Source organism: Rhinatrema bivittatum, chromosome 9 (assembly GCF_901001135.1).
Source record: "Rhinatrema bivittatum chromosome 9, aRhiBiv1.1, whole genome shotgun sequence".
Classification (NCBI taxonomy): domain Eukaryota; kingdom Metazoa; phylum Chordata; class Amphibia; order Gymnophiona; family Rhinatrematidae; genus Rhinatrema; species Rhinatrema bivittatum.
Genome location: NC_042623.1, coordinates 86,642,987 through 86,670,813, shown reverse-complemented (window position 1 = coordinate 86,670,813; position 27,827 = coordinate 86,642,987). Strand labels below are relative to the sequence as shown.

The 27,827-nt window shown below is 44.2% G+C and overlaps 1 protein-coding gene across 1 annotated transcript in view; it reads right to left on the bottom strand.

The window, feature by feature from the left end:
* The window catches only part of LOC115099561 (ankyrin repeat domain-containing protein 26-like), a 462,251-nt gene that overhangs the window by 136,892 nt on the left and 297,532 nt on the right, over nt 1-27,827 (bottom strand). Inside the window, 4 exon segments of the mRNA XM_029617295.1 lie at nt 6,273-6,456; nt 19,257-19,470; nt 25,125-25,269; nt 25,443-25,476. Of these exon segments, the coding sequence (XP_029473155.1) occupies nt 6,273-6,456; nt 19,257-19,470; nt 25,125-25,269; nt 25,443-25,476 (577 nt within the window).

Genomic DNA, 27,827 nt, shown 5'->3' with positions numbered 1-27,827 from the left:
ACGTCTGCTGGGGGGCATAAGAAGAATCCCTGCCGGAGCGGAAACGATACTGCCCTAGAAAATGGCCCCGAAAAGTGCTGGTGAGCAAACTGATCTGGGCTTGTCTTCCAGGAGCTTGTAAACCTTGTTGTCTCCCAAGGCTCTAATAAGCTGCTCAAGCTTGTCTCCAAATAAAAGCTTGCCCTTGAAAGGAAAGGAACCCAGCTGAGACTTAGAAGAGGCATCTGGCGACCAGTTACAGAGCCATAGCAGCCGCCTTGCGGAAACTGCCGAAGACATAGTACAGGCAGAGTTATGGAGAAGATCATACAAAACATCTGCCGTATAGGCAACCGCTGATTCCATGTGGTTCGCTTGCTCAGCCTCCCCCGGAGAAAGGTCCTGAGCCGTGAGCATCTGTTGAATCCAATGGAGAGTAGCCCTCTGCATAAGGCTGCTACAGACGGCAGCCCGCACTCCCAAAGCAGACACCTCAAAAATCCGCATAAGGAAAACTTCCAGCCTCCTATCCTGAAGGTCCTTGAGCGCTGTTCCTCCCGTCACAGGAATGGTTGTATGTTTGGCTATGGCCGTGACGGCCAAGCCCACTTTAAGAATTTAAAGAAGATCCAGAGACTCATTAGGGAGTAGATAAAGTTTTTCCATGGCTCTGTTAACCCGCAAGGAGGCTTCAGGCGTATCCCATTCCCGGGACACAAGCTGGAAAAATTTTGGATGGAAAGGAAAGGTTTGAGGCGAAGCTCCGATAAGACTGAATCCCCAGGAGAAGAATCCGTCACAGCTTGTGGATGTGGAATCTGAAGTTCCTGAAGCACATGTGAAATCAACAGGTCCAGTTCCTCCTTGCGGAACAAACAGAACACCTGTGGATCATCCCCCTCCACCGGAGCGGCACTGTCTACATCATCGCTCACATATGTTGCGGAGGGGTCCTGAGGTACCGAATCCGCAGGTGGAAAAGGAGCGAATAGCCCATCCTCAGGAACAGAGTGGGGTGGCCAAAGTCCAGACCTCCTCTGGTCTGCAGAAGCTTTAAAAAGCTTAGCCCGGATAGGAGACTGGGCTTCCCAGTCAGCTTCAGCTTTTACATAAGCCTTATGAGGAAATAAAAGAAACTGTGATGAAAACGGGTGCTGCCTCTTTAAGGGCCCCCCCGGGGGCAAATTCGGGGGAGGAGCCGAGTCTGGTTGCAAATCGCGCGGTCGTTGTGGACAATGCCGGCGGGGAGAGGGGAGGGAGATCCTCTCCCTCCTCAGCTAAATCAGCATTAGATCCCGATGGAGGCAAGATGGCCGCCGCTCCCACACCGATCGAGGGTGGGCCAAACCTCTGCCTCTGAGCTGACTGCTCGCTCCGAGATCCGCGTGGTCGCGGCAAAGCTGACCCCTATCCCGAAATTGGCCGCTGCGAAGGCCCCTCGCCCCCGGGGATACATCGGGAGTAGAGGCCTTCGTGGGAGAGCCGCATCCCTGGCTCCCCACAAGCTCCACAGACAGACCCACGCGGCATAAAAAAAGCGCGAGAAGCAGCTGGGTGAACACTCCACCCCCTCCGGAGGCCCAGGAGATCGTGGCAGGCTAGGGCTGATAGAAACGGGTGCGCTTTTAAATCAAACAATTTGCACTGTCTTTTTTTTTTTTTTATCAGCCCCCAAAACAGGGGAACAAACCTACCTGAGCAACCAGTCTAAGCACCCACCAGAGGAATTTTAATTCTCTGGGTTAGCAAGTAAGGGGGAGTGTGACCAGCCCACTGGTAAATCCTCCCTCGCAGCTCACCGGGTCAGGGTACAAGTCTCCGGGTAGACGGCTGTAGGGCAATGCCCTGGCTCACTTGCCTGCAGCTAGCTGCTCTTCTGACAAACTTGAAGAGATTTTTGTGGATCAACTACTTGGCTACTATTTTATTATTTATTATTTTATTATTTATGTATATTTTATATATATATATATATATATATATATATTTTTTTTTTTAAGGTTGATCTAGTCAAAGGATTCCCCCATAAATCAAACCTGTCAGAAGAAACATCCTAAACAGGAATTTAAACAAAGATCAGGACCGCAAGTTATGCTCTCTCGTATCTGCTGGAGTCAGAGAAATACTGAGGGATCGCAGGTGGCACACAAGGTTATATATGGGGTGCTTTTCAGCTTTTCTCTGACTCCATCTGCTGGAAGGGAGGCATAACCCAGCAGTCTGGACTGATCCTGGTACGTACAGGGAACTTAAATATATATGGTGAGTGCTTAGCTGGATGTCCTGATGAATTTCCAAAAGAAGAAGACCAAGAACCAACGTAGTCAACGTTTCAGATGTCACCACGTTTCCTACCTCAGGGAATAGTCTGTTTCTTCCCTCTAGTTAATTAAATATTGTCCAAAGAATATTTTCAAATAGTGTTCACCTCATTAGGGAGATGCCGGGTGATATTCACCTCTTCATCAAAGCATAGCGTTTTCCCTTTGGAAATTCATCGGGACATCCAGCTAAGTGCTCACCATAGATATTTAAAATAAGAGGTTTTCACTAATTTTCACTATAATTTCACTAAATGCAAATTCCAAAATTAAGATAGGAAGGAGGCATAGACTGATGACTAAGTCGATATTCAGGCATTTAAAGGACACTGCAGTAAATATCGCAGTATTAAGTCTGTAGATATGATGGTCATGCCTTCTCCATTTAAACATTTTTTGTTTTAAGAAATAGACCCCTCAAGTTTAATGATTTAGGGAAGGTTTTGATTTTTTGATTATAAGTATTTCTTGTCCAGGACTTTTTTATTGTACGTCTGTATATATCTCTTACATCTTCCTCAGTGACTACTGAAGCAAAGAATTCATTTAGTCATTTTGCTATGGCTTTGTCATCCCTAAGAGATCCTTTTACCCCCGATCATCTAATGGTCCAACTAACTCCCTTGCAGGCTTTTTACTTTGAATGTACCTGAAAACGTTTGTATTGTTAGTTTTTGCTTCCACGGCAAGCTTCTTTTCAAATTCTGTTTGTCTTCCTCATCAGTGCTTTGCACCTGACTTTTCAGTGCTTATGCTGTTTCCTGTTTTCTTCATTCGGATCCCTTTTCCATTTCTTGAAAGATATTCTCTTACATATTAGTCTCTCACCTCATTTTCAACCATGCCGGTAGATTTTTAGCCTTCTTTCCACTTTTTCTAATGCATGGAATACATCTGTTCTGGGCTTCCAAGATGGTATTTTTAAATATCATCCATGCATGAGCTAAACTCTTAACCTTTGCAGTTGATCCTTTCAATTTTTTCCTAACCATTTTCCTTATTTTATCATAGACACATTTTTGAAAGTTAAATGCTGTCGTAGTAGAGTTTTGTTTTGCCTCCCTCCAGTTATTACGTCAGATTTGATCATGCTGTGATCACCATTGCCAAGTGGCTCTCGTACCAAATCCTGTTTTCCACTAAGGACTAGGTCTAAAATAGTTTCCCTCCTGTTGGTTTTTGTACCAGCTGCGCTATAAAGCAGTCATTTATTTCATCTAGGAACTTTACTTCTCTAGAATGTCCTGATGTAACATTCACCCTGTCAATACTGGGATAAATTAAATCACACATTATTACTGTGCTGCTGATTTTGTTAGCTTCTCTAATTTCTTTTAGCATTTCATTGTCTGTTAGTTCATTCTGGCCAGGTAGATGATAATACACCATTACTATTTTATTCCCTTTTTCACCTGGAATGTCTATCCATAAAGATTCAAAATTGCATTTTGTTTCCTGAAGAACTTTTATCCTGTTTGACTCAATGTTCTCTTTAATATATACTGCCACCCCTCCACCAACTTGATCCATCCTATCATTTCGATATAATTTGTACCCTGGTATCACATATCCTATTGGTTATCCTCCTTCTATCAGGTCTCTGAGACGCCAATTATATCTAACTCTTCATCCAGTGCTATACACTCTCTCTCATCTTATTTTTTTTTAGACTTCGAGCATTTTTATATAGACATTTCAAAGTATGTTTCTTGTTTGTATTAACAGCCTGCTCATCAGATGACAGGAATAATTTGGAATCTTTCTGCATTTTACTTAAGGCACCTGATCCCCACTGGCATTTATTGCAACCTTTCTACTGGGATGCCCTATCTTCCCTGTTCTCATAGTATCCTTCAAAGATACATCATTCCAAACCATATGCTTCTGAGCGATAATCAGCTTTCCCCCATCATCTAGTTTAAAAGCTGCGCTATCTCCTTTTTAAAGGTTAGTGCCAGTAGCCTGGGAGACAAAGACAGACTATCCAGAAGGCAGAGTGAGCTCTAAGAGGAGGTCCAAGGGGAATACTGCCTCAAAGGGGAAAGAGAAATAAACCAGAGTTGACTAGGGGATTGGAAAGCTAAAAGGAACAGGAAGGACAGGGCCTCTGGGAAATGTAGTTTTGAGATTACTGGTAGAGAATAAATTAGGCTGAAAGAAGCAGCCTCAGAAAGGTGTGCTAACAATTGGGAGACACAGCTGAGACTAATTTTAAAAAGTTGCTGTGTGAAGTCAGTGTGTCTTAAGGGGGAGAGAGCACTGCCTTTTAGACAGAGAGAGACAGAACCAGGCAGGGAGCCAAAAGGAAAGACTTACCTGGAACTAGGAGGAGAGATACCGACAGCCTTTGCTTAGGAATTTAAATCTGCAAAAGGTAAAGAAGAGTAGGTTCTATATGGTCCTGGGAAATAGGGCTAGCTTATGGATGACCACATATGCATCTTGCTGGAGTGGTTCTGTTGTCTCAGGAAAGGAACAGAAAGTTACAAGTGTGAAGTGAACACTGATGTCTGGAATAAAGTTGCTAGCTATCAGCAGTGTGTTCTAGAAAAGTCAGAGGGCTAAGCAGGGCTTAGGTAGCAACCTGTGACAAGAAAAAAAGAAATGACACATTTTCTATGGATCAGAAGGAATCTGGAGTCATTGACGGGATTCAGCACAATCTCTTGCTGCAACCCTAGGTAACAGGGTTGGTGCTGGGATACGCAGCCTGTGATCCTGATCCAGAAGACTAGTCTTACTAGTACCTTGGACAACACTTTCAAGAGATTTGTGAGTAGACTCCATTTGAGAAATGGCATCCCTGAGCAACCTTTAATCATAAGAAGTGAAATGCTGGGCCAAACCAATGGGCCATTGAGCCCACAATCCTGTTTCTGGACAGTGGTAAATCTGGGTAACTTGGAAGCACCCGGAATGTCACCTAACTGTTGCCCATTCCCAAATGTAGGTGGTGTTTATCTCTTGCCTGCCTAACTAATACGAGTTACTGGAACTATTCTCCTGAAACTTATCTAACTTTTTTTAAACCCAGCATATGCAATTAACTTTGACCACATCCAAAAAAATACTCTCAAATTTGTTTTAAATCTGCTACCAGTTAGCACCTGGACTGGGCATACTCCATGAAACTATCTAATTGTTCTGCACCACTCATATTTTTATAAACCTCTATTATATCCTCTCTCTCAGTTGTCTATTCTACAAGCTAAAGAGCCCTAACCAGTTTAGCCTTTCTTTATAAGGAGACCGTTCCATCCTTTTTATTATTTTTGTTGCCCTTTTTACTTTTTCTAGTTAGGTTATTTCTCTAAAAGATATAACTGAACAGCACAACACACAGTACAGTTACATTACTTTTTTTAATTTAATTTTTTATTAGCATTTAAATCATTACCAATGCAGGCATGGACATATACTTAACTTCTGAGTGGGAATCTTAGTTATTTTTGAAGCATAATCTTAATGAACATTCTATTCTCAATGGTCAGATATTGCTATTTGGGGAGTTTTATCATAAAACTACCAAAGTCACAGTGATAAGAAAAAAACCTTTGAAAGTTTTTCACTTTATTTTTACTTACTCAGTGGAATATTAGGCATATTTGATAAGGATGTGCATTTATTAGTAGGTTGATAAAGGAAGCTGTATTATAAAAGCACCTAATTAGACAGTTACAATTTCAATGATTTTGACTGTCACTTTAACCTACAGAATAGTGAATTTTTTCCCCTTAATGCGACCATAAGACATACACTACACATAAGAACCTAAGAACATAAGAAAATGCCATACTGGGTCAGACCAAGGGTCCATCAAGCCCAGCATCCTGTTTCCAACAGTGGCCAATCCAGGCCATAAGAACCTGGCAAGTACCCAAAAACTAAGTCTATTCCATGTTACCATTGCTAATGGCAGTGGCTATTCTCTATTCCTTCAGCATGGTCTATAAGTGCTTAATATTCTCAAACCTGCTTTATGTTGTTCCTTACTGCTCTCAGCTCCATCTCTAGGTTCCTCAGGGTGAGTTCAAGATGTTGTTTTCCTTCCATCTCCTCACAAAATTGATCCTCTTTCTTTCTTAGCTGGTCTTTGCCTTTTTCATACAGCATTTCTGCACTTTTCCGTTTTTCTTCTTCTTGTTTCAAGATAAACCTAAGATTTAAAAATATTTAGAAAAATCAGCTGGTACACTGCTAATGCTCAATAGCTGTTATGGATTCTAAAATGCAGATTATTTTCAATTTTCTTTGTAAATAAAAGCATTATTATTTTTACTACACACTTATTTTGTGAGCCCGTGTTTATAATAGCATGCATAGGGCAAAAGTCTACAAGTAGAAAGTACTCATAGACATTAGCACAAATTTTTAAAGTGGACTTATATGCGTAAGAAACTCAAGACGCCTATTCCAGGCATATGATGCAGCAAGTTGGAAAGCACAAAATTGGGAATTGGCAGCAGAAAAGGTCACAGGTAAGAGTGATTTGCCTTATGAATGGCGTTCATAAGGAAAAGTATAGGAGAAGTGAGAAGATAGTTAATGAGGAACTGTAGAGTGAATGCATTTGTAGCTAAGTAACAGAAGCTTGAAATCTATGTGGAAATGAATGGAGATCCAATGCAGTGACTTGAAGAGGGGTTACATGGTCTTAGCGATACTGAAGGAAGATAAGTCATGTAGATAAATTTTGAATAGACTGCAGTGGAGAACGATGGCTCAGGACCTCAGGCGAGACATCAAGACATGAAGACATGGTAGAAGGCAGACGAGACGAAGAGCTCCACGAAGAACAGAAGACCTTACAAGACTCTGGCAGGCAGGAGCCTCCAGAGGGGATGACGCTCAGATGCAAGGCCAGGAACAGACTGACGGAACAGCCCTTTATAGGGCTAAAGCAGGAAGTCCCATTAAAGGTGGGGCCAGCACACTTCCTGTGCCTGGCCCTTTAAATCTAGCAGAGAGGCGTGGGCCGGCGCCTAAGAAGCAGCAGAAGCAGCAGGGAGCTGTGCAGGACCGCGGCCTGCACCGACGTCAACACGTAGAGACGTAGGCAGAGCCTGAGGAGCAGGCCCTGACGTCGGCAGCGGCTCCAGTCGCTGCGGGAGACCCCGGGGGCGGCCTTAGCACCGCAAAGATGGTAATCCCGTCGGGGACGGTCCCAGCCCCGCAGAGAGAGGCAGGTAGGCCGCAGCTCTGACCGCGGAGGAGAAGGTAATCCGGGGCTGCCTCCGGGCCGCGTGGGCAGTGACAGTCCGCGGCTCCAGCTGCGCAGAAGGCCTGACGGCGGCATCCCAGCCACGTCGGGTGAAGAAGGCAGCGTGGTAAGTGAGTCTGCTCGCGGGGAAACACGCGGGCAGCATAGTTCATAACAATTTATTATTTTCTTATCAAAAAAACTTCCCTAGATATTTAAAAAATTTTTTAAATCTCTAAGTTTTTTTCAAAATTAATACTAGTGTATCCCTGTGCTATAATATACTTGAAGCATTTAAAATAATGCAAAGTCTACTCTCGTACAAACATGTTCCGACCTCCAAACTTAAATGTTTATATTCCTTCCGACGGGGCCTCATTTCAAACAGAGTCCTTCATCAGGGGATATTACATATCTTTTAAGTCAGAAATAACCTTTTCAATATGTCAACACGGGTAACTAACTCCAAAAGATAGAATCATCTTTTCCCAGAATAAAAGATGACAGCAATAGGTAAGCATTAAATGGCATCCATTCCTTATAATATAAACATACTAAGTCCTGGAAAACCAGCCAATCAGGGTGAATTAACATGTTGCACCAATCTGAGAAGTTGAGCTTCTACAACCAATAGGGGCAGTATATTTGAAACCCATCAAATCAAAGATGTCCAAACCAGTTTTTCATTCAAGCCTATTGGAGAAACCATATTTAAAGTGAATATCCAAAAGGCTTCATGGTAATTTAAACGTGAAACTGGGTCACCATCTGCCTGTGTATTTACTGGGGCTTCAATAATGGTCCATTGTAAAACATCAAATTTATGTTGAAACTCCATGCAATGTGATACCAAAGGGGGCCATCATTTTTGCCGTGTTTAAACAAGATTTGTGCTCAATCAATCGAACTTTAATAGGATGCATAGTGTGTGTGTTATATAAATCTTCAAACATATTCAGATAGCACCGAATACTTCAGCAAAGAGTGAGAGGGCACAGAGAGTTTGCATGCCATAGCTGAAGTTGATGGCACTGATAACTCATCTTTAATTTGAACCATCATTTAATGGACCTTAAATCCAAAAGAGATTCTCTTCATTGCATGATACATCTGAGTCTTTCCTGTACATCATGTCTGTGGTCTGAAGTATGCAGCCATACAAGTCTGCAAGTGCCAATATGTACTGCAGAGATCTTTGATGCCAGTTCAAAAACATCACAGGTTAAACAGACCATGCTTTTTTCCCCCACACGCCATATCCTTGTCCACCAGTGACTTCAGGGCTTCATATAACTCCTGAGGAAAATACTTTGATACACCTCTATCTCTTTCAGTATGTTTTGCATATATTTCTCCATGAAGAGCTGACAGGATGCTATGCAGGCATTGAGCTGAGATCTCTGATAAACCTCTCTCTTAATAAAGTCAAGCATATATGAATCCTTCCCAGGGAGCATGGAGGAGTGAGTTCTAGACCTCCTGTCCTTTTTTGAGAGCAGATTCTACAGTTGACTGATGAAGTAGGTGCTGCTTCTCAAATTTTGAATTCTTTTAGCTTCCCATATTCTCATCTGTCTCCTGAAAGATCTCATGAATGGGCACTGCCAAGATTTTCTTTGGGGAGAATTGGAAGATGTGAAGCATCTTTGCCCTGGACTCTTCCTCCTCCTGTAGCTCAAGAGAATGGTATCCACCATTCTTTTAATAAAAATTGCAAAGGAGAGGTCCTCCAGAAACTTTCTCCCTTCCTATGGAGGAGAGAGGTAGGAGGGGAGTCCTTTCTACTCCTGCTCATCAGAGTAAACCTTATATCTATATGCATACCTCTAGAAGTACTCAGAATCATGAGTCAGTGGTTCAGTCTGAGTCTGCATCTGAATCTGACTAGGCCTCAGTGAGGGTATCCCTTATCTGTTATAGTCTAGACACCAATTAACTTTTTCGTCACGGGAAGTTCCATCTCCCCACCTCCATGACGCACTGGAAGTTGACACTGGTGCAGCAGTTTAATGTGATGCCTCTTCCGGAACTGCCACTGGGGCTCTTCTGCCAAATATTAAAGTCTCAAGCAACTGCTGGTCCTCCATCTGCAAGGCAACTGATAATGCCAATACATGGGCACTTGCAGCTATGGATTTTCTCTAACTCCTCCATAGGAAGCAGGAGGAGTGGTTACATCTTCCTGCATCACTTGAGAAAGACCGGTAATTGGTATCCACGCCCTTGGAAGCTGTTGTGATTCCCGCGATGAATGTGAGGGTCATCTTCCCTCTCTACAGGAATATTTTGGGGGATTTAGGGCTGCAGCCAGAATCTCCATGTCCCCAGCATCATGTACTGACTAGGACCAATGCTAATGCTTCTGAACTTCACCTGAAGTCTAGCATTGGTTTTCCCCAATGCTGGTACTGAAGCAGAATCCTTCACTGCCATTGGATGGTGGAGTTAAATGATGTTCTCTCTCTCTCTGGTCTCTAACAATGTTCAATATTGAGGAAGATTGATGCTTTTTTTAAGTCAATGCACTGCCAGAGTTTAAAGCTGCTCCTGGACGCTTCGATTCCAATGCTGATGCCTCCAAACCTGATGAGTCATGTCTTACTGCTCAAAGAATGTTTCCATGAGTGGCAGGTGGGTCATCTTCCTAAATGTGGAGTACTCCTCAACATTATGGTTGTCCCCTAGGAAGAGTATACATCTATCACAAGTATCTGTGATAAACATGATATGCCCACACAGAGAGCACTTATTGAGGCTGCTGGCTGCAGTCTACTTCTCGGGCATTGGCTAAAAAATTAATGAGGCAAAATTAAATGACTCAATTTCACAAAAATACTTGAAAAGTCTTACTCAATATGCCTGATAGATGATTAAAAAGAAAGAAAAATTTACTTGAATAAGGATACCTACCTAGTTAACCTAACTGGGGTAAAAAAGCCAGAATGCTCCACAACCAAAACAGACATTTTTCTGTCAAAGAGAACAAACTTATGTCCATTAAAACTGTTCACTAAAACTAGAACTGAGGAAGCACCATGCAACATCCATGATTCGGGGGAGCATGTTAAAGCTTCTTGAAGCTTTGTGGTAATCTTCACTGGTCAGACTCCATTGAATTACATTACCCCAACTGTGAGGACTACTGCAACCTGCCTTTCCTCAGAGAATCCACAATTAATCTTGTCAATCTTTTCATGAAAGAAGTCATCCATAATTGGAGCAGAGAATGAAGTGGGGATGGGAGGCAAAGGCAGTTTGAGAGGACAGGGGAATGTGAGAAAAATTTGAAAGTAAAAGTGGTGTGGCTTGGATTCTAGAAAGGATACACCCCAGAGTTCTGAAGGAATTAAAAAATGAAATTTCAGACCTATTAGTAAAAATTTGTAACCTATCATTAAAATCATCCATTGTACCTGAAGACAGGAAGTCAGCTAATGTAACACCAATATTTAAAAAGGGCTCCAGGGGCGATGCGGGTAAGCAGAGTTGCTTACCTGTAACAGGTGTTCTCACAGGACAGCAGGATGTTAGTCCTCACATATGGGTGACATCATCAGGATGGACAAATTGGAAACGAACTGTAAAAATAATGATGTATATAGTAATACTTAGATCAAAAAGAACATCACCAATGTAACTGTGTTATTAGGATGTGATACCTCATATTTTGCAGGGAGCCTCTCAATATTTCTTAGAGGGTGCTCTCATGAAGTCATGTTTCAAGCGTTAACCATGATACATAGGCACAGTTATACGCTGTATGGACTTTTGTTGTTTGTAATCACTGGTATCAGCAATCCCTGGTTTTGGAATAATGCGTTTTGCAAACAGAACAAAAAATTACACCGTTGAAAAAGTAAAACCCCTGAAGAAGTCCACGAAACACGGACGTGTCGGGTTCTTACCGGTGTTCTTGAAAAAAAGCTGTCACCCATGCACGCTCAACATAATACGATAAGTGAATGCTTTCCATCATATAATTTACCTTAAAAAGAAAAATTCTTTCAAAAAAAATTTTTTGTTCTGTTTGCAAAACGCATTATTCCAAAACCAGGGATTGCTGATACCAGTGATTACAAACAACAAAAGTCCATACAGCGTATAACTGTGCCTATGTATCATGGTTAACGCTTGAAACATGACTTCATGAGAGCACACTCTAAGAAATATTGAGAGGCTCCCTGCAAAATATGAGGTATCACATCCTAATAACACAGTTACATTGGTGATGTTCTTTTTGATCATCAGGATGGAGCCCAATCACGGAACACTTTTGTCAAAGTTTCCAGGACTTTGACTGGCACCTACTGGGCATGCCCAGCAATGCACTGACCCTGCAACCAGCAGGGGTCCCCTTCAGTCTCGTCTTATAACAAAAGTACATGCGCAAAATAAAAAAAAGAAAACAAACCCAACACCGCGCAGTGACGAGTGGGTTTCGTGAGGATTAACATCCTGCTGTCCTGTGAGAACACCTGTTACAGGTAAGCAACTCTGCTTTCTCACAGGACAAGCAGGATGGTAGTCCTCACATATGGGTGAGTACCGAGCTGAGGATGCCCGAGCAATGCACCAAATGTACCCAAAGACGTGCAACAGGCACAACAACCGGGGTGTCAATTTGGTTAAAGGGCATCCTGAACCCTAACGAGTCGTGGAAGGGTGTTGGTACTTCAAGTTGCAAATAGGTTGCATAGCACAAACTGGCCGAAGATGGGATCTTGTCTGCCAGCCATGTCTAAGCAATAGTAACTGCGAAAGTGTGGAGAGAGCTCCAGGTAGCAGCTTTACAAATGTCAGTAAGCGGTACCGAGCGTAGGTGCGCTACAGATACAGATAGAGTGTGCCCTGACACGATCTTGTAGCGGAATGCCTGCCTGCTGGTAGCAAAAGGAAATACAGTCCGCTAACCAGGAGGAGAGAGTCTGCTTACCCACAGGTTTACCCAATTTGATGGGACCGAAGGAAACAAACAATTGAGTGGATTTCCTGTGGGCAGCTGTACGGTCTAGATAGAATGCTAGAGCACGTTTACAGTCAAGGGTATGCAGAGCCCGTTCTCCTGGATTTGAATGGGGCCTGGGAAAGAAGGTGGGTAGTATAATGGATTGATTGATATGAAACTCCGATATTACCTTAGGCAGAAACCTAGGGTGAGTGCGGAGCACTACCCTATAATGCAGAAGTTTAGTGTAAGGCGGGTAGGTGACTAAGGCCTGTAATTCACTAACTCTGCGAGCGGATGTGATTGCCAAAATAAAAATCACTTTCCAGGTGAGATAACGGAAATCACAGGATTGGAGAGGCTCAAATGGAGGTTTCATGAGCCGCCCCCACACCAAGTTGAGATCCCAGGAAGGGCCTGGAGGGCGCAGTGGATGTTTAAGGTGGAGCAAGCCCTTCAAAAAGCGTGTTACAAGGGGTTGTATTGAAATGGGTACATCCCCGACACCTTTATGGAAGACGGCTACGGCACTGACATGTACCCTGATAGAAGAAGTTTTGAGGCCTGACTCTGACAGGTGCCAGAGATAGTCCAGAAACTTCGGTGTGGAACAAGTGAAGGGATCGATGGACCTAGAAGTACACCATACCGTAAACCTGTTCCACTTATAATGGTAAGACTGCCTCGTGGAAGGCTTTCGTGAAGCTACCAGAACACGGGACACCGGCTCTGAAAGGTTAAGGGTTGGAGAATTAACCTTTCAAAATCCAGGCTGTCAGAGACAGAGCCTGGAGGTTGGGGTGGCGAAGGCAGCTGTTGTTCTGAGTGATCAGAAGCGGGTCCTGCCCCAGAGGAATTGGAAACCAGACCTGGCGTGGCCAGTGAGGGGCTATGAGAATCATAAATCCCTTGTCCCTTCGTAACTTCACGAGAGTTTTTGAAATGAGTGGAAGTGGATGGTCCAAGAGAGGGAGAAAGCGTCTGTCGGCTGCCAGTGTTGGCTGCAAGTGAGGGAGCAGAAGTTCCTTAATTTGCGGTTGTGTATCGACACAAAGAGGTCTATGTAAGGGTAACCCCAACGTTGGAATAGGGAGTCCGCTACAGTGGGGTTGAGGGACCACTCGTGCGGTTGAAAAGTGCGACTCAGTTTGTCCGCCAACACGTTGTCCAAGTAGGTGGCAAGTAGGTGCACTGAGGCTCATCGAGTGAGAAAGGGCTTCCGCCCATATCTGTGCAGCTTCTTGACACAGAAAGTAGGAGCCCGTTCCCCCTTGCTGGTTGTCGGTCTGAATCAGGATGACCTGGTTGGATAGGTGATCCTGAAAGACTCTGAGGGCATATCTGATTGCACGAAGCTCCAGAAAATTTATTTGGTGTTTGGCTTCCTGTGGAGACCAAATGCCTTGAATTTGCAAGTTCCCAACATGTGCCCCCCAACCGGAGTTGGAGACATCTGCTGTCAAAGTTATTTGAGGTTCTGGAACCTGAAATGGAAGGTCTTGTAACAGATTGGATTGGTTTGCCCACCAAGCTAGCGATAACCATAGCTGTTTGGTGATGTGGACCGTGGAAGACACTGGCTGAGAAGACTGAGTCCACTGCGATCTTAGAGTCCACTGCATTACTCTCATGGCAAGGCGAGCCATATGACCCAACAATATTAAGAAGTGACGTGCAGTTGAGTGTTGACTAGACTGCAGTCGATGGGCCAGAGAAACAAGAGTGAGAACTCGATCCTGAGGAAGGAATGCTGTCGCTTTTAAAGTGTCCAGGTTAGCCCCTATGAACAATAGGGTTTGAGAAGGAACTAGCCTTGATTTTGGATAGTTTATGAGGAACCCTAGGGAGATCAAGGTATGCAAAGTGAGACGTAGGGACGTCAGGGCACTTTGGCGAGTGGGAGCCCTGATCAACCAATCGTCTAGATAGAGGCAGACGTAGACACTGACTTCTGAGATATGCAGCTACCACTACGAGGCACTTGGTGAAGACTCATGGGGCAGATGCTAGGCCGAATGGCAACACTCGATATTGGAAGTGTTTTGGGCCTATCAGGAACCGCAGGAATCTGCGATGTGATGGAGTAATTAAAATGTGCGTGTAAGTGTCCTGAAGGTCTAAAGAGCAGAGTCAGTCTCCCTTTGAAGAAGGGGAAGAAGTGAACCTAAGGTCACCATCTTGAACTTTTCTCTTTGTAGGTATTTGTTTAGAGTGTGAAGATCCAGTATTAGGCGCACCCCACCTGACCTTTTTGGTATTAGGAAATATCTGGAATAGAACCCCTGCCCCTATTATGAGAGGGGCACCGGTTCTATTGCTCTGGACTGGAGAGGTAGAGAGACCTCCTGCTCCAGGAATAGTGAGTGGTCGGATTTTTCCCACGTCAGCCGAGGCGGGGAATCCGGTGGAACCGAAAGTTGAGATGGTAACCTTGTGTTACTATTGCAAGTCCCCATTGGTCTTTGGTGACTGTGTGCCAAACGGTGGAGAAGTGACACAAGCGACCTCCAACAGGTACGTTTGGAAGTGGAATCTGGGTACTACTCTCTAGGAGTGAGTCAAAAGCCAGACACTGGATCTGGTTGGGGGGCTGGCTGTGACTTTTGTACCCTGGGTTGCCTAGGTTGGCCTTTCTGATAAGATTTAAAAGACCGACCCCTGGCTGCCGGGGGATAGTATCTCTTCTGTCTGTAGGTTCGTCTCTTGGAATCTCTCTTAAAAGGCTTTTTAGAAGAGAGATCAGAAGGTAACAAGGAAAGCTGGCGCAGTCTCTTGGAGGTCCTTGAGCTGCACTACTGCTTCTTGAATCTTTTCCCCAAAAAGATTATCCCCAGCACAGGGTAAGTCTGCCAATCGGTCTTGTACCTCTGGTCTGAGATCTGACGATTTTATCCAGGCCCATCATCTCGCACTGATACCAGCTGCCGAAACCCTAGAGGCGGTGTCAGAAATGTCATATGCTGAGCGCACATCATGTTTGCCTGCATCTAAGCACTTTTGGGCAAAGGCATGGAGTTGGTCCTGGAATTGTTGAGGAAGGGCCTCAGCAAATTCTTGAATCTTTGTGAATAAGGCCCTGTTGTACTGGGTCTTGTAGAGCTGGTAGGATGCAATGCGAGAAATGAGCATTGATCCATGGAACACTCTCCTTCCCAATGCATCCAGAAACTTCTAATCTTTTCCTGGGAGAATGAAAGAGTGCGGCTTGGAGCGTCTGGCCCTCTTCTGGGCAGACTCAACAGCCACCAAGTGATGATCCAATTGAGTTCTTTGGAAGCAAGGGACTGACTGAACTAAGTAGGTGGCAGCTGCTTTCCGATTAACAGGTGCCACAGAGCCAGGGTGCTCCCAATTTCTCTTTAGAAGGTCTAAAAGGATGTCATGAATAGGGATAGACATGATTTCCTTCGGGGCATCGAGAAATTCCAGAAGCTCTAGCATCTGATGTCTCGACTCCTCTTCTGTCTGGAGCTGCAATGGGACTGTTTCAGACATCTCCTTAACAAAGTTAATAAAAGAAAGGTCTTCTGGAGGAGAACGCTTTCTTTCCTCAGTTGGAGAAGGCTGGGAAGGCAGATCATCTGAATCCTGGGATGAATCATCGGTCCAGGGATTATAAGGGTCATCCCCAGTTCCCAAATGTTCTTCAGAAGGAATTAAAGGTGATATCCCTGAAGGTCCTGGACTGGGCAACGATGGCCTAGAAGGAGGAAGCAAAGGCATCGATGGAGGCATGGAAGGCATCGATGGCAGCACCAATGGAGGCACCGATGGCATCAGAGGCATCGATGGCGGCACCGATGGAATCGGTGACATCGATGGTTGTGTCGGTGGCAGCACTCCTGAAGGTGGAATAAATATCGATGTTTCTTCTTCTTCCTCTCCCGATGACAAGGGTATCGGAAAGGAAGGAATCGGATCCATGGGGTCCATCAGTTCCCTCTGGTCCATCGGTGGAAAAGCACCAATTAGTACTTCCATCCTTGCCAAAAGCGGTGCAAGCGCCATGGGTATCGGATCGGTTGCTGGAGGAGGAACCGGAACCGGCATCGATGGTGGTTGAAATCCATGGAGTGCTTTGCCGATGGCCTCTTGGATCATCCGATCCAATTCCTCACGGAAACCTGGGGCATGGATGCCCCAGGTTTCCGGGGTAGGAGGCAGCGCTGGCGTAGCCGGAGGGTCCACCGCTGAAGGTGGAATCACGGATCCCAGCACCTGTCCAAGTGGGGAACGCCTCGGTGACCCCGAGATAGAAGAGGACGAGGCCTTTTCTGTATGGGGCTTTTTCGACAGTGGCTCAGATGACGTCGATGCTGAAGGCTTGCCTGTATCGATGGTCTGAGCCTTGCAATGGCGGTGTCGATGCTTCTCTCGATGTTCACCTCGGTGCTTTTCCTGAGGCAGAACAGAGGGGGGAGGCGGTCAACATCCGTGGAGTCGTCTAATCCGGTTGGATAGCAGCGTTTTCCCAGTGCTGGCGCAACGAAGATGGCACTGGTTCAGACGATGTCAAAGCAATCGATGGAGTTGGGGTTTTAGGCCTAAAGAGAAGACCCATCTTATCGAGTCTAGCCTTGTGACCCTTCGGTGTCATTTGGGCACATTTGGTGCAGGTTAGGACATTGTGGCCGGACCCCAAGCACATCACACAAAACGCGTGAGGGTCAGTGAAGGACATTGCTCGAGTGCAGTAGGGGCACAGATGAAAACCTGACACCATGGCCTCGACAAAATTTAGTCGCGGTGCGGTCGATGGCCAGTAGGCCGCGAGGGTGAAACTCGATGGTAATCGACTGCAAACGGGCAGAAAACTCACCGTTCAACCGCGGAGTGAAAATATCAATAAGGGGACCCCTTTGGGGTAAAATGTTTTGAAATTTTTGAACAAAGTTCCGTGAGGAAAAATTCCTGTCAGGAATATCTGAAGAGCTCCTTAACCAGCGGGCTACTGCTGCGCAGAAAAAAGAAGACTGAAGTGGGACCCCTGTTGGCTGCAGGGTCAGTGCATTGCTGGGCATGCCCAGTAGGTGCCAGTCAAAGTTCTGGAAACTTTGACAAAAGTGTTCTGTGATTGGGCTCCATCCTGATGATGTCACCCATATGTGAGGACTACCATCCTGCTTGTCTTGTGAGAAACTACAGACCGGTTAGCCTGACTTCAGTGCCAGGAAAAATAGTGGAACGTGTTCTAAGCATCAAAATCACAGAATATATAGAAAGACATGGTTTAATAGAACAAAGTCAGCATGGCTTTACCCAAGGCAAGTCTTGCCTCACAAATCTGCTTCACGTTTTTGAAGGAGTTAATAAACATGTGGATAAAGATGAACCGGTAGATGTAGTATACTTGGATTTTCATAAGGCATTTGACAAAGTTCCTCATGAGAGGCTTCTAGGAAAAGTAAAAAGTCATGGTATAGGTGGCGATGTCCTTTCGTGGATTACAAACTGGCTAAAAGACAGGAAACAGAGAGTAGGATTAAATGGACAATTTTCTCAGTGGAAGGGAGTGGGCAGTGGAGTGCCTCAGGGATCTGTATTGGGACCGTTACTTTTCAATATATTTATAAATGATCTGGAAAGAAATACGAGTGAGGTAATCAAATTTGCAGATGATACTAAATTGTTCAGAGTAGTTAAATCACAAGCAGATTGTGATAAATTGCAGGAAGACCTTGTGAGACTGGAAAATTGGGCATCGAAATGGCAGATGAAATTTAATGTGGATAAGTGCAAGGTGATGCATATAGGGAAAAATAACCCATGCTACAGATACACAATGTTAGGTTCCATATTAGGTGCTACCACCCAAGAAAGAGATCTAGGCGTCATAGTGGATAAACATTAAAATAGTCTGTTCAGTGTGCTGTGGCAGTCAAAAAAACAAACAGAATTTTGGGAATTATTTGGAAGGGAATGGTGAATAAAACGGAAAATGTCATAATACCTCTGTATTGCTCCATGGTGAGACCGCACCTTGAATACTGTGTATAATTCTGGTTGCCACATCTCAGAAAAGATATAATTGCGATGGAGAAGGTACAGAGAAGGGCGACCAAAATGATAAGGGGAATGGAACAGCTCCCCTATGAGGAAAGACTAAAGAGGTTAGGGACTTTTCAGCTTGGAGAAGAGATGGCTGAGGGGGGATATGATAGAGGTGTTTAAAATCATGAGAGGTCTAGAAGGGGGTAGATGTGAATCGGTTATTTACTCTTTCGGATAATAGAAAGACTAGGGGGCACTCCATGAAGTTAGCATGTGGCACATTTAAAACTAATCGGAGAAAGTTCTTTTCACTCAACGCACAATTAAACTCTGAAATTTGTTGCCAGAGGATGTGGTTAGTGCAGTTAGTATAGCTGTGTTTAAAAAAGGATTGGATACGTTTTTGGAGGAGAAGTCCATTACCTGCTCTTAATTAAGTTGACTTAGAAAATAGCCACTGCTATTACTAGCAACAGTAACAATAAATAGACTTAGTTTTTGGATAATTGCCAGGTTCTTATGGCCTGGATTGGCCACTGTTGGAAACAGGATGCTGGCCTTGATGGACCCTTGGTCTGACCAAGAATGGCAAAGAAAAATAAATAAATAAAGGAAACCCTACAAAGGGCTTTTCTTGTTTTAACAACAGTGAGGGGCTGGAATCAAGCTCTTGTAAACATAAACAGTGCACTTTCATAGAAACTTCTCAATTTTTATAACAAATTCCTTTCAAGCACACATGAACAAGCAAAAATAAATTTGTAATCACATATGTTAATTGTAAGGAAACAAAACATTTTCTAAAGATCAGATTTAATACCTAAGATTATTGAGATCACTTTCCCAGTCCACTTTCTGGTGCTCCAGCTTAGATTTACTCTCTCTGGCATCTTCTATAGTTTGTTGCAACTCTTTTCTCTCATTCTCTAGCTTCCTTAATTTTCCTAAGAGCAGCGCATAACGGCCATTTTCCTTTTCTATCAATCGCTCATATTCATGAACTATGTTCTGGATTTTCAGGAGACTTACTGAATCTGCAAGGTGAACAAAGGTAAAGGACAACATGATTTAACTTCAGTAATAAAGTACCAAAACTTATCTGCTTATTTATTTGTCCATAAACATACGGGCCAACTTCAATAGCTAGCAAAATGTAATTATGTAACGCAAATACCAAGGTAGTTTTAGGAAAACTGTTTTTCTAAAAAATATATAGAAATAAAAGTAAAATAAGAAGGTAATAAGTAAAACCCAATAAAAAAGCAGTATCTACAACATGTTTATCGATCTCTTTTCTACGTATCTAAGAAGGCAATTCTGATAGCAATTTCTGTGGGTAGAAAGCATTTTAACTATAGAAATCGACTGTCTGAATATTGCCCACCCTATATGCAGAGAGAAGCATGTACAGAATTCCACTTGCATTTGTTGCACTGTTGTGGAGACGTTACTAGGGCAGAGTTAGTTTGGAGGAGAAAACTATATGCATTTAGGTTGGAAAAAGCATCCACAGAAAAAACAGGGTCAGATCTCTAGGTATTTTTCTCTTCAGCAATTTTCAAAGTGAAAATATGCACATTTGAGAACTGATGCAAAATCCACAGGTAAAAAGTACACTCATGCAGGAATTTTAAAAATTACCATTTAAGAGGGGAAAGCAGAGTTGTTACCTGTAACAGGTGTTCTCACAGGACAGCAGGATGTTAGTCCTCACATATGGGTGACATCATCAAGATGGAGCCCAATCACGGAACACTTTTGCCAAAGTTTCCAGAACTTTGACTGGCAACTACTGGGCATGCCCAGCAATGCACCGACCCTACAGCCAGCAGGGGTCCCCCTTCAGTCTTCTTTTTTCTGCGCAGCAGTAGCCACACGGGTTAAGGAGCTCTTCAGAGATTCCTGACAGGAATTTTCCTCACGGAACTTTGTTCAAAAATTTCAAAACATTTTACCCCACAGGGGTCCACTTATAGATATTTTCACTCCGCGGTCGAACAGTAAGTTTTTTACAGTTTGCGGTCGATTCCCGTCAAGTTTCTCCCTCGCGGCCTACCGGCCATCGACCACACCGCAACTAAATTTTGTCGAGGCCATGGCATCGGGTTTTTGTCCATGCCCCGACTGCATTTGAACGATGTCCATCACTGACCCTCATATGGTCTGTGTGATGTGATTGGGGTCCGGCCACGATGCCCTAACCTGCACCAAATGTGCCCAAATGACACCGAAGGGTCGCAAGGCTAGACTCGATAAGATGGGTCTTCTCTTTAGGCCTAAAACCCTGACTCCATCAATTGCTTCAATGTCGTCTGAACCAGTGCCTTCCATGTCGCGCCAGCACCGGGAAACCACTGCTATCCGTCCAGCTTCGACGACTCCACGGATGTCGACCCTCTCTGTTCCGCCTCAGGAAAAACACAGAGGTAAACATGGAGAGAAGCATCGACACCGCCATCAGAAGGCTCAGACCACCGATACAGGCAAGCTCTCGGCATCAATGTCGTCTAAGCCACCGTCGAAAAAGCCCCGTATAGAAAAGGCCTCATCCTCTTCCGTCTCGGGGTCACCGAGGCGTTCCCCACCTGGACAGGTGCCGGGATCCGCGATTCCACCTTCACCGGTGGACACTCTGGCTACGCCAATGCTGCCTCCTACTCCGGAACCGGGCATCCATGCCCCAGGTTTCCGTGAGGAATTGGATCGAATGATCCAAGAGGCCATCGGCAAAGCACTCCAGGGATTTCAACCACCATAGATGCTGGTTCCGGTTCCTCCTACGGCCACCGAGCCGATTCCCATGGCGCTTGCACTGCTTTTGGCAAGGATGGAAAAGCTAATCAGTGCCTTCACCGGTGGACCCTCCGGCTACGCCAGCGCTGCCTTCTACGCCAGAACCGGGCATCCATGCCCCAGGTTTCAATGAGGAATTGGATTGAATGATCCAAGAGGCCATCGGCAAAGCACTCCAAGGATTTCAACCATCATCAATGTTGGTTCCGGTTCCTCCTCCTCCTACGGCCACTGAGCCGATTCCCATGGCGCTTACACCGCTTTTGGCAAGGATGGAAAAGCTATTCAGTGCCTTTCCACCGATGGACCCCATGGATCCGATTCCTTCCTCTCAGATTCCCCTGTCATCGGGTGAAGAAGACGAAGAAACACAGATATTCATTCCAACTTCAGGAGTGCTGCCACTGACACAACCATCGATGTCACCGATTCCATCTGTGTCACCATCGATGCCTCCGATGCCATTGGTGCCGCCATCGATGCCTTCCATGCCTCCATCGATGCCTTCGGTTCCTCCTTCTAGGCCATCGATGCCCAGGCCAGAGCCTTCAGGAATAACACCTTTAATTCTTCTGAAGAACATTTGGGAGCTGTGGATGACCCTTATAACCCCTGGACCGATGATTCATCTCAGGATTCAGATGATCTGCCTTCCCAGCCTTCTCCAACTGAGGAAAGAAAGCGTTCTCCTCCGGAAGACCTTTCTTTTATTAACTTTGTTAAGGAGATGTCTGAAACAGTCCCATTCCAGCTCCAGACAGAAGAGGACTCGAGACATCAGATGCTAGAGCTACTGCAATTTCTCGATGCCCCGAAGGAAATCATGTCTATCCCCATTCATGACATCCTTTTAGACCATCTAAAGAGAAATTGGGAGCTCCCTGGCTCTGTGGCACCTGTTTATCGAAACTTACTTCAGTCAGCCCCTAGCTTCCAAAGAACTCAATTGGATCATCACTCGGTGATGGTTGAGTTTGCCCAGAAGAGGGCCAGACGATCCAAACCGCACTCTTCCATTCCCCCAGGAAAAGATCAGAAGTTTCTGGATGCATTAGAAAGGAGAGTGTTCCATGGATCAATGCTCATCTCTCACATTGCATCCTACCAGCTCTACATGACCCAACAATTCTAGGACCAACTCCATGCCCTTGCCCAAAAGAGCTTAGATGCTGGCAAACATGAGGTGCGCTCAGCATATGGCATTTTTGACACCGCCTCCAGCGTATCAGCAGCTGGTATCCTGGCTAAAATCGTCAGACCTCAGACCAGAGGTAGAAGACTGATTGGCAGACTTACCCTGTGCTGGGGATAATCTTTGAGAGGAAAAAATTCAAGAAGCAGTGGCGCAGCTCAAGGACCACCAAGAGACTCTGTGCCAGCTTTCCTTGTTACCTTCTGATCTCTCTTCTAAAAGGCCTTTTAGGAGAGATTCCAAGAGACCAGCCTACCAACAGAGGAGATACTATGCCCCGGCAGGCAGGGATCAGTCTTCTAAGCCTTATCAGAAAAACCAACCTAGGCAACCCAGGGTACAAAAGTCACAGCCAGCCCCCCAACCAGGTCCAGCGTCTGGCTTTTGACTCCCTCCTAGAGAGTGGTACCCAGATTCCACTTCCAAATGTACCCATTGGAGGTCGCTTGTGTCACTTCTCCACCATTTGGCACACAGTCACCAAAGACCAATGGGTACTTACGACAGTGACACAAGGTTAGCATCTCAACTTTCTCTCGATTCCACCAGATTCCCCACAATGGCTGACGTGGGGAACATCCGACCATTCACTGCTCCTAGAGCAGGAGGTCTCTCTGCTTCTCCAGTCCAGAGCAATAGAACCAGTACCCCTCTCCCAACAGGGACAGGGGTTCTACTACAGGTATTTCCTGAAACCAAAAAAGTCAGGCGGGGTGCGCCCAATACTAGATCTTCGCACCCTAAATAAATACCTACAAAGAGAAAAGTTCAAGATGCTAATCTTGGGTTCTCTTCTTCCCCTTCTTCAACGGGAAGACTGGCTCTGCTCTCTATACCTACAGGACGCTTACATGCACATTTTAATTACTCCATCACATCGCAGATTCCTGCGGTTCCTGATAGGCCCAAAACACTTCCAATATCGAGTGTTGCCATTCGGCCTAGCATCTGCCCCACGAGTCTTCACCAAATGCCTCGTAGTGGTAGCTGCATATCTCAGAAGTCAGTGTCTACGCCTACCCCTATCTAGACGATTGGTTGATCAAGGCTCCCACTCGGCAAAGTGCCCTGACGTCCCTACATCTCACTTTGCATACCCATATCTCCCTAGGGTTCCTCATAAACTATCCAAAATCAAGGCTAGTTCCTTCTCAAATCCTATCGTTCATAGGGGCTGACCTGGACACTTTAGAAGTGACAGCGTTCCTTCCTCAGGATTGAGCTTTCACTCTTACTTCTCTGGCCCATCGACTGCAGTCTCGACAACATTCGACTGCACATCACTTCCTAATATTGTTGGGTCATATGGCCTCCACGGTGCATGTCACTCCCATGGCGCACCTTGCCATGAGAGTAATGCAGTGGACTCTAAGATTACAGTGGACTCAGTCTTCTCAGCCAATGTCCTCCACGGTCCACATCACCAAACAGCTCTGGTTATCGGTAGCTTGGTGGGCAAAGCAATCCAATCTGTTACAAGGCCTTCTGTTTCAGGTTCCAGAATCTCAAATAACCTTGACAACAGATGCCTCCAACTTAGGTTGGAGTGCACATGTGGGGAACTTGCAAACTCAAGGCATTTGGTCTCCACAGGAAGCCAAACACGAAATAAATTTCCTGGAGCTTTGTGCAATCAGATATGCCCTCAGAGTCTTTCAGTTTTGCCTATCCAACCAGGTCATCCTGATTCAGACCGACAATCAGGTGGCCATGTGGTACATCAACAAGCAAGGGGGAAGGGGCTCCTACCTTCTGTGTCAGGAAGCTGCACAGATATGGGCGGAAGCCCTTTCTCACTCCATGTGCCTCAGGGCACATGGAGTTGTAGTTAGTTTTGTTTTTGTTTTTTATATTCACTCCATAAGATGCACATTTTCCCCCCACTTTTGGGGGAAAGAAAAGTGCGTGTAATGGAGCGAAAAATACGGTATATATGTATGTGTGTGTAAAAAAAAATAGAGTTTTTTGATTTATGATTTGTGGAAGTCGCTTGGGATGGACTCTTTCCATCTGAGGAAATCTGAAGTCCTTTTTCTCTCTGATAAAATGACAATATAAAAACGAATATATAACTAGATGGTATAAATTATCAGTGAAGTCTTTTTTTGGTTTGTTTTGTGAATTAGTATCAGCCCTCAGTAAATAAAAAAAAAATAGTCTTACAATTTGCAATAGTACTATATTTTGATTATCTCTTAACTTACTCTTGACTTTTTGGTTAAGGCTCTATCACACCCCAGACCAGTGTTGCTAACTGACTCACTTGGATGAAATTATTTTGGCCAAGTAGAATGCAGTGTAAGCTGCTGCATTCCACAGAGTCAAGACAAACTGATCATGATCACAGAAATTAACAGTTCTGCTGGTCTATGCCACAAACTGCTGAAGTTTAAAAGCAACAGGCAGAGCTGGCCCGATAGCTCAGTGGCAATCTTGTGTGGGAAAACCTACATCTGATATCTGGAGTTAGCTTGTGCTTCTTTGGCTGGCAGGTGTTAAGAGGATAAAAGCTTTATAGGCATACAAAAATAATGAGCCCGATATTCAGCTGAATATCGGCGTTATCTGATTACCTTATCCAGACAGGCATGGCCTACCCCAGAATGTCTCCAAGATAGCCACAAAACTAGGACATTCAGACTATGGTTAAGTCCCAAACTTAAACGGTCAAACCTTTCCACTATGGACCTCAATTATTTTTACCTTGACCTTCTACGTCAAGTTGAGCTATCAACAACATAGCACTTTTATAGACTGATGAAGTAGGAGAATCACAGTCTTCAGTGGCAGTGTCAGAAGATGGAGTTAGATCATCCAGATCATCTGTGATATCAATCTGCATGTTAACCTAAAACCAGAAATCATATAAACCCTAATTAATTTTGTAATTAGTGTACTGTAAAATCTAACTACTACTGGAGGATTATAAATTTACAGTTTTATACATCATTTTGATTAAGGATAAAAATAACAATATTAAAGCATACTAATAAAAACTTTGAATTAATGAAAATACATTACCTTATCCTTAGAAGTTATAGTTTTGGATGTGGGTCTAAATACAAACAGAAAGAAAACTTTTAAAAATATAAAATATTTATCAACGCAAACAGAATTTAACATTTTTTATGAATTGCTTTACCCTAGAAGAACAAGCAGGAATCATGTTTACTCATTAAGTTATGCACTACCTGGATTTGTTAATTTACATATGTCCTGGGCTAAGAAGAAACAATGGCAACCTATCTGCACTCAGAACTAGAGGAGGAAGCAGTGGCCACAGCACCATCGATCAATTTTCTCTGATCCACCGAACTAAATAGAAGTACTACCTACAACTTGCCCTGGTCCATAACACTAGAGATATGTATATTTCTTCTTCATCAAACAATTCAACAAACCTGGAAAAATTTTAGAAAGTTCACAAGAATTTTCTAAAAAAAAACAAACCCTGAAGATCTCAGATTGTGGGTCCAGTTTGCATTTAAAAAAAATCTAAATTGACTTTTTATAAAATCACAAACTATGAATTTTGTTTGAATTTTCCCTAAATCCACTGGAAAAAAAAGACTCTAATTTCCCTTGTAATTGAGGAAATATCACAAAATGTAGTTGAACTCGAAATAGGTGGAAACCTGCTTGGTTTAAGTTCAACTTCAAATTATTCACACTTCTCTATGCAGCACTACTCAAAAGTACAGAAGGATCACAACAGAAAAGTTACAGCCATACTGCTAGCAGAAGCCTGAACATTAGGCACTGGAAAAATAGTGGATGTCAGAATACTAGAGATAGAGCCTCAACAAGCCTTTATTTATTTACTTATTTTTTATAATTTAATGTTTATTAATAGCTCAAGAGAATTGTAACACTGGATAACAAATAATCCATGACAACAAACAATGCTATAGTGCAGTGTAAATGAAATGCTACCATGAAATAAACTTGTAAACAAGTGGTGCTGTCTTTTCGTTATTATACCTCTGTCCCTCAGCACTTCCAATGTACATACGGCCTCCATACTCTCAAATTTGGCCACTGTATTATTATGTATAGCAGTTAACCTATTCATATAAAACACTATCTAGGCAAGCAAGTACATCATGCAGTGAGGGTACGGTAGGTTGACGCCAGCAAGCTGCAACTTCACATCTGGCTGTTGTGACCACCTGCAGGACCCATCACTGGAAAAGCTCTGACCTCACGGTGGTTGGCAAGCATAATGGACACACTTTGGGATCCTTAGGAACCTGAACATTCCCCAGAAGACTAATAAAATCGAGCACTGTATCCCATAGTACCCTGATACCCGGGCAAAAGTCATAATAGTGGGGTAAAGCAGTGCTCCTGGATGCCTAGTGGGCAGTGTTGGCACCAGAGCCACAGTTATGGGATCAGCCTCAGTCTTGCATAAGGGAGCGGCACAGTAGTTTGTAGCTGGTGAGTGCATGTCCTGGGCAACATAGCCACCTTTAAAAAAAAAAAAAAAAAGTGTGTGTGTGTGTGGGGGGGGGGGGGGGGGGAATTCATGGGGCACTCATCGTGGTGCTGTGCAAGGAGCGGGAGGAATTGTTTTGCAGACTCATCGTGGCAATTGGTATGGGTTTCAATGCAGAGTCGCAATGGAAAGTGTGCACATGCTTGCAGTTTTTAAGTTGGTGCTGGCCGGAGGCTGCACATGGTGACCTGGGTTGTGGTTTTCCAATGCTGTTACTAGAGGGGGCGATGTCGTGGCACGGACCTACTAGGCATGACTGAATGTTGGGGAACTCCCAATGCAGGGCGATGTTTTTTCTTACTTCCGCTAGCCTGAATAGTCAGTTTTTCTTTTTGTGTCCGGTATGAGTGGGTGCGGGGTATCTGGAGCGAATGTGCGGTGGCAGCCTTTTCAGGAGACAAGTCATCTTCTGAACGTCAAAGGGCTGACACACTTCGCTGTATCATGTGCATCTGTGGGGTGGTCATGTGGGTAATCAGCTTCCCAGAAAAGCTCATCATATATGCATATTTCTTTGACCATATGGTGAGGGGGTGACAGTTACGAGGTGATTCGGGAAGGGACTGCAACTTGCCTTGCAGAGCTTTATAATTGATGGCAATCGCTCAAACAGCATAAAGGAACCAGAAATAATCTTTTTTCTCTTATTTTCGGTTCTGGGTTCCATCACATACAATAAAATATTAAAAGCAAATAAAGAAAACAGGACAAAGTAAATAATGTTGACTACTCTGCAATTTAGCAGGCTGAGTTTCAGATGCTCTTTTAAAAATACATATCAATTCCAGAAGTCATCTCGTAAAACATAATTAAATGGTAGAGATATTGATACAAAAAAAAAAGTAAGTACTTCTTAGTGGGGGGAGGGGGGGCTTATGATGGTGTAGAGAAGGCCTTACGGAAGAGCC